Source organism: Oryctolagus cuniculus, chromosome 18 (genome assembly GCF_051225735.1).
Source record: "Oryctolagus cuniculus isolate XC-2025 breed Fujian yellow rabbit chromosome 18, ASM5122573v1, whole genome shotgun sequence".
In the NCBI taxonomy this organism is placed as follows: Eukaryota; Metazoa; Chordata; class Mammalia; order Lagomorpha; family Leporidae; genus Oryctolagus; species Oryctolagus cuniculus.
This window is the reverse complement of record NC_142884.1, coordinates 49334268-49340773: the sequence shown is the minus strand read 5'-3', so window position 1 is coordinate 49340773 and position 6506 is coordinate 49334268. Positions and strand designations below refer to the sequence as shown.

The 6506-nt window shown below is 49.8% G+C and overlaps 2 protein-coding genes across 6 annotated transcripts in view; both read right to left on the bottom strand.

The window, feature by feature from the left end:
- The window catches only part of LPCAT2 (lysophosphatidylcholine acyltransferase 2), a 79093-nt gene that overhangs the window by 14716 nt on the left and 57871 nt on the right, over positions 1-6506 (bottom strand). The gene's annotated exons all lie outside the window — the stretch shown is intronic.
- CAPNS2 (calpain small subunit 2) lies at positions 5153-6204 on the bottom strand. Its single transcript, XM_002711524.6, has one exon. The coding sequence runs from the start codon at positions 6095-6097 to the stop codon at positions 5321-5323; it is 777 nt and encodes a 258-aa protein (XP_002711570.3). The 5' UTR covers positions 6098-6204; the 3' UTR covers positions 5153-5320.

Genomic DNA, 6506 nt, shown 5'->3' with positions numbered 1-6506 from the left:
TGTTTCAAGGGACATCATTTTCTTTTCTTTCCTTTTTTTTTTTTTTTTTTTTTTGACAGGAAGAGTTAGTGAGAGAGAGAGAGACAGAGAGACAGGTCTCCCCTCCGTTGGTTCACCCCCAAATGGCTGCTACGGCCAGAGCTACGCCAATCCGAAGCCAGGAGCCAGGTGCTTCTCCTGGTCTCCCATGCGGGTGCAGGGCCCAAGCACTTGAGCCATTCTCCACTGCACTCCCGGGCCACAGCAGAGAGCTGGCCTGGAAGAGGAGCAAGCGGGACAGAATCCGGCGCCCCAGCTGGGACTAGAACCCGGGGTGCCGGTGCCGCAGGTGGAGGATTAGCCTAGTGAGCCGTGGCGCCGGCCAAGGGGCATCATTTTCTCTTGTGCCACTACCATTTAGTTTTCTGCACCATGGCCTGACTGCTCAACACAGATATCTTCTGCAATTGCCGTGTGGAAGTCTTGAATAGAAGTTGAATAGAAATGGAAATGTAACAGTTCCTTAATGTTACTATGAGTCACAGAACAAGGTGACGGTCTGGGCCTTAAATTTCTTAAAAAAAAAAAAATTTATTTATTTATTTGAAAGAACAACACGGGAGAGACTAAATGTAAAATTAAATTCAATTTGAATTAACTTTAATTAAACATAACATTTAACCTAAAATTAAACATAACAATATAATTCTGAAAGTTCTTCAGTATCAATAGGCATATTAAATATCAGTAGTTGGCCGGCGCCGCGGCTCACTAGGCTAATCCTCCGCCTTGCGGTGCTGGCACACCAGGTTCTAGTCCCGGTCGGGGCGCCGGATTCTGTCCCGGTTGCCCCTCTTCCAGGCCAGCTCTCTGCTGTGGCCAGGGAGTGCAGTGGAGGATGGCCCAGGTGCTTGGGCCCTGCACCCCATGGGAGACCAGGAAAAGCACCTGGCTCCTGGCTCCTGCCATCGGATCAGCCATTGGAGGGTGAACCAACGGCAAAGGAAGACCTTTCTCTCTGTCTCTCTCTCTCACTGTCCACTCTGCCTGTCTAAATAAATAAATAAATAAATATTAGTAGCCTCCCAATGCCTCCACAGAATTTTGTTAAAGATTTATTTATTTATTTGAAAGGCAGATTGATAGAGAGAGCGCGATCTTCCATCTACTGGTTCCCTCCCCAAGTGGCTGTGATAGCCAGGTCTGGACTAGGCGGAAGCCAGCAGCCAGGAACTCCATCCGGGTCTCCCACGTGAGTGCAGGGGCCCAAGCAGTTGGGCCAGCCTCTGCTGCTTTCCCAGGCCCATTAGCAAGGAGCTGGACCAGAAGAAGCAGAGCGGCTGGAACCCAAACCAGTGTTCCAACACGGGACGCCGGGGTGGCGGACATCAGCTTAGCCCACGGGGACACAATGCCAGCCCCCCACAGGCTGCTTTTAAGTTCCCACTATGGGTAGTCGTGCAGTAACACTGAGATTTCTGACTGGGATTGCTATGTAAACAAACTTTTAAAAATACTCAATATATCTTAAAAATACTTTTCAGACGCCTTACACATTTTGTTTCTGGTTTGCCGTTTGGAGCACATTTTCTCCTGCTTTTACAAGTTACAGAATTTAGGGGATTATACCAAGATAAAGTTACTTTCCTTTCTTATTTTTTTAAAGATTTATTTATTTATTTGAAAGGCAGCGTTACAGAGAGAAAGGGAGACAGAGAGAGAGAGATCTTCTATTCGTTGGTTCAGTCCCATATGGTGCAATGGCCAGGACTGGGCCAGGCCAAAGCCAGGAGGCAGGAGCTTCAGTGGAGTCCCACATGCGGGTACAGGGACTCATGCACTTGGGCCACCTTCTACTGCTTTCTCAGGTCATAGCAGAGAGCTGGATCAGAAGTGGAGCAGCCGGGACTCAAACGGCACCCATATGGGATGCCGGCACTGCAGGCAGCGGCTTTACCCACTACACCACAGCACCAGCCCCTCTCTCCTTTCTTTACCTTCTCTTGCTGTAACTCTGCCTTTTAAATAAATAAATCTTAAAAAAAAAGACCTTCATCTTGGCTACAAGTACGATTCCATACAGAAATGGATATATTTTTAAGACTGTCAAGTGGGGTTGGCATTGAGACTTACTGGGTTAAACCACTGCCTGTGATGCCAACATCCCATATGGACATCAGTTCAAGTCCTGGCTGCTCCACTTCTGATCCAGCTCCCTACTACAGCCTAGGAAAAGCAGCAGAGGATGGCCCAAGTGCTTGGGCCCCTGCCCCTCAATGTGGGAGACCAGATGAAGCTCCTGGCTCCTGGCTTAGGCCTGAGTCAGCGCTGGCCACTGTGGCTATCTGGGGAGTGAACAAAATGGATGGAAGACCTCTCTCCATTTCTCCTTCTCTCTCTGTAGCTCTTTCAAAATAAAGAAGTAAATCTTTTTTAAAAAGCTGTCAAGTAAATCCTTTTATACTGAAAATGTGCCTTGAAAACATCAAATATTGGATGAAAATAAGAAATTCAATCACTTTTTAGTCCACTAATTCTAGACAGGGCCAAAGATTTGGCAACTTGGAAAAGTCCAGGGCTTGGACTGGATTTTCGCTCTTCTACTCTGGCGACTGGGGTTATTTACACAAGCGTTGTACAAATCCAGGAGAGGAACTTGGGTCACTTCAGGATGCTCTCTCGCGAGCCTGATGGCAGCGAAGCCTAAAAGCAGGGAATCCCTCCTAGCAGCCCTCCTGTGAGATGCCTGCTAACCTTGATGGAGGGCGCAGTGTGCGGAGCAACAGCACTGTTCTTTCCACAGCCGTCCTGCAGAAAGGTTGAACTAGCAACTTCATCTCAGGCCGTCCTGGCAGCTTCCCCTCTCCGCTAGCCTCCCCCACCCCAGGCTCGTGGTAAAACAGGGAGGCTGATGCAGACATATGCACTTGCTGGCAGCAGCCTCGTGCTCATACAGCCATACCTGAGCTAAGCAGCACTCTCCCCACCCCCAGGTTCAATTCCAAGTCCCTCGAGGAGAGTGGTTGTGAGGGCTGTGCCTGGCTCAGGTCCGAATCACATGTGTGTGGAGCTTCCTAAACATTATGTGCTGGAGACCAGGAGGGAACACGGAGGACGAATTCCACTGGAGCTTTCTAGCAGGCAGCTGGAGGGCTATTCACAGGCTGGATACCTCATTCCCATAGTTACAATGAGTTAAAAGAGGAAGGAAAAACTTATTTCCAAGCTCAGGAGGACTCCCCAAAGTAGCCTGGGATGGAGGGGATGCATTCGCCACCAGAGAAACAGAAGGGGTAGCAGGCAGGTGAACTGCGTCCTTGCAAACGCAGCCTCGCCAGCTGGGTCCGCTCGCACTGCCATTCTGGATTCTCTTGCTCATGAAAACTGGAAAGCCAAACCAAGGGCTCTACCCAGACTGGCACGACGACTCCAGCTTCGGGGCAGGGCCTTAGGCTTCTCTCTTTCTTTTCCTGGAGTCTGCTACACTGACTCTTCTGTTGGGCCTGAGTTTCTGCTGAGATAGATTTGACAAATACTGGGAGATGATTTGGAGAGCAGCCAAAGAGTGTTGGGCACCAGGTTAAGCTGCCACCTGCAACACAAACAACCCATACGGGTGCCAGTTGGAGTCCAAGCTGTTCCACTTCTGATCCAGCTCACTGTTAACAGCCTGGAAAAGCAGTGGAAGATGGCCCAAGTGTTTGGGCCCTGCACCCACGTGGGAGATCCAAAAGAAACTCCTGGCTTTGACCTGGCCCAGCCCTGGCTGTTGCAGCCATCTGGGAACTGAACCAGTAGATGGTAGACCTCTCTCTCTCTCTCTCTCTTTCAAATACATACATACATACATAAATACATACATACATACATCTTTAATAAATGAATAAGTACAAAAATAAAGCAAGCTTGCGCCGCGGCTCACTAGGCTAATCCTCCGCCTTGCGGCGCCGGCACACCGGGTTCTAGTCCCGGTTGCCCCTCTTCCAGGCCAGCTCTCTGCTGTGGCCTGGGTGTGCAGTGGAGGATGGCCCAAGTGCTTGGGCCCTGCACCCCATGGGAGACCAGGAGAAGTACCTGGCTCCTGCCATCGGATCAGCGCGGTGCGCCGGCCACAGTGCACCGGCCGCAGCGCGCCGGCCGCAGTGGCCATTGGAGGGTGAACCAACGGCAAAGGAAGACCTTTCTCTCTGTCTCTCTCTCTCACTGTCCACTCTGCCTGTCAAAAAATAAAAATAAATAAATAAATAAATAAAGCAGCCGAGGCTGTCATCAGATCACCAGGGGAGCTTCAGGACTGTTTCTCTCTGGGCCCTGCCTGTGGGGAGTCTCATTTGCCTCACTGAAGTGGGACCCAGGTGTCGGCATGGCTGAAGAGCTGGCTTGCTGATACTACACTGCAGCCAGGGCCGAGAGCCACTGAAATAAAGACTCGCTTTATATTACACTGCACTGATTGCTATGTGTATGTTTTCAATCTTTGTTTTACTTTTCCTTACCTGCCCACAGTTTTCCAAGATGAGCACAAAAATTTTCCTTGCTCTAAGGCAGGACAAGATAGGACACGAGCTGGCTGACACCAGCTGGGCACGCCTGATTTTGTAGGAAGCATGAATGATTCATGAAGACAGCCAATGGCATTCTGAATTAAAGGTATACCATTTTCCGCCCCCAATGCCCTCAATCCTCTTTACAAATATAGCAAAACAAAATTACAATATGCTTATTTTACTAGAGAAACACAATCAAAGAATTCTGGAATTTTAAATAGTTATGCCACCATCTTAAAAAGTGCTGCCCTTATATAAAATTGCTTTATTTCACATTTCTGAGCCTGTTTCTATGTAAATATTCTTTCTGGAAAGCACTTTTTTTTAACATAATAGAAAGACCAGATGTGAAATTATGAGAAAAACAGACTCTGAACCTCTCTCTTCACCCTTTGAAAGGGAAAAACTGATCTCCTCATTGCTTTCTTAACTTATTCCAAGGTTTACATTTTGAAATTTTTTTAAACAATAACAATGATAGCATTCTTATCCGTGGAGTTCATTCACTAAACAAGCAGCAACCCTTAAGTCTACTCCCTTGGAACGCACTCCTCCCCATCCCATGTAGAAATAAGTCCATACAAACCCAGTATCTGAGAAAGACGACACAGCAACCCTCGGCACAATTTTCATGGAAAAAAACAACGTGTTTTAATGAAAGCAGGAAAGGTGCCCACGATCAGAAATACGTAGGGGTGTGAAACAGCTCGACAGGAAACAGCAGCTGGTGGACAGGTACCAGCAGTGTGGACGGCGAGGCTCTGAGCGAGTGTCCTGACTTTGCAGCGCCCCCTTCAGGAATACATGGTCAGCTGCAGCCATTCTTGGACGGACACCTGAATCAGGCCATCCGCGTCTCTGTCCAGAGCCTTGAAGGCACGGAACATGGCATCGAGGCGGACGAGGCAGCTGATGAAGTCGTTGAAATCCATGCCCCCGTCCTCATCCGCGTAGCGGCGGACCATCATCCGGTAGAGCTGATCGTTCAGCTGGAAGCCGGCTGCCTGCAGCGCCTCCCGCAGCTGAGAACTTCGCAGAGACCCGGAGTGGTCCCTGTCGTACTGCTTGAAAACACACTGCCACTTCTTGACGTTGTTCCACAGGTACTTGAATTCTTCGAAGCCCAGCTTCCCGTTCGCGTCGTTGTCCATGACCGATACGATGCTCCGGCAGGAGTCGAGACTGAAGCCGTCGGTCTTCAGGTCCTTGTGCTTAGAGAGGACTTTGTTGAGAATATTCATCAGGTCAGTGGCACCCACCTCCATGTCCGGTCCGGCCAGCTGTGCAAACTGTCGCCGAAACCGCCTCACTTCCTCGCTCTCCGAGGCCTCCACGTTCGTGAAATGCGTCTGCGGGGGAGGCGGCTCTGGGGTGTACTGAGCTGCAGCCTCACTGATGAAGTTCACAATGCCTCCGACTATCCCTCCGAGGCCGCTGCTGCCTCCTCCTCCTCCTCCTCCTCCTGCTCCTGCTCCTCGGCCTCCTCGCTGTCCACCTCCGCCAAGAAGGCCTCCCAGAGCTTCTCCAAGGCCTCGATCTGCCCCTTCCAGGAGGGCCTTTGCAAGAAACATGGTTTCTGTTCGGTGTGCAAATGCAACAGCTGCAGAGGGCTCGGAGACAGTAATTGAGGAGAGCGTAAACAGAGCCCGAGCCGCTGCATGTGGAAGAACTGGCTTTTCTGTACCCGCTCATACCACACCACGCCCCAAGACGGGAGGTGAGGGTTCCTGAATCCCACGAGGTCCTAGCACCTGCCGTGTTTTAGGGGCCTCAGCAAAACTGCTCTCCACTCTTCTAGACAAGTATTCATAAATAACCTATGTACGATTATGAAACGTTAAAGTAAAAATTTAAACCAGGAAACACGAAATTCTACATGTCCATCTGTCATGGATTTCTTAGTTCTCCCAGCCCTTGAGAGATGACAGTCAGTTTCCTAACAGGAAGAGGTAAGGGACTCAAGTGAACCGTGAATCTCTT

Bases quoted from the DNA above. Each gene is read 5' to 3' on its own strand.
- CAPNS2 (XM_002711524.6), bottom strand. From the start codon at position 6,097: ATGTTTCTTGCAAAGGCCCTCCTGGAAGGGGCAGATCGAGGCCTTGGA.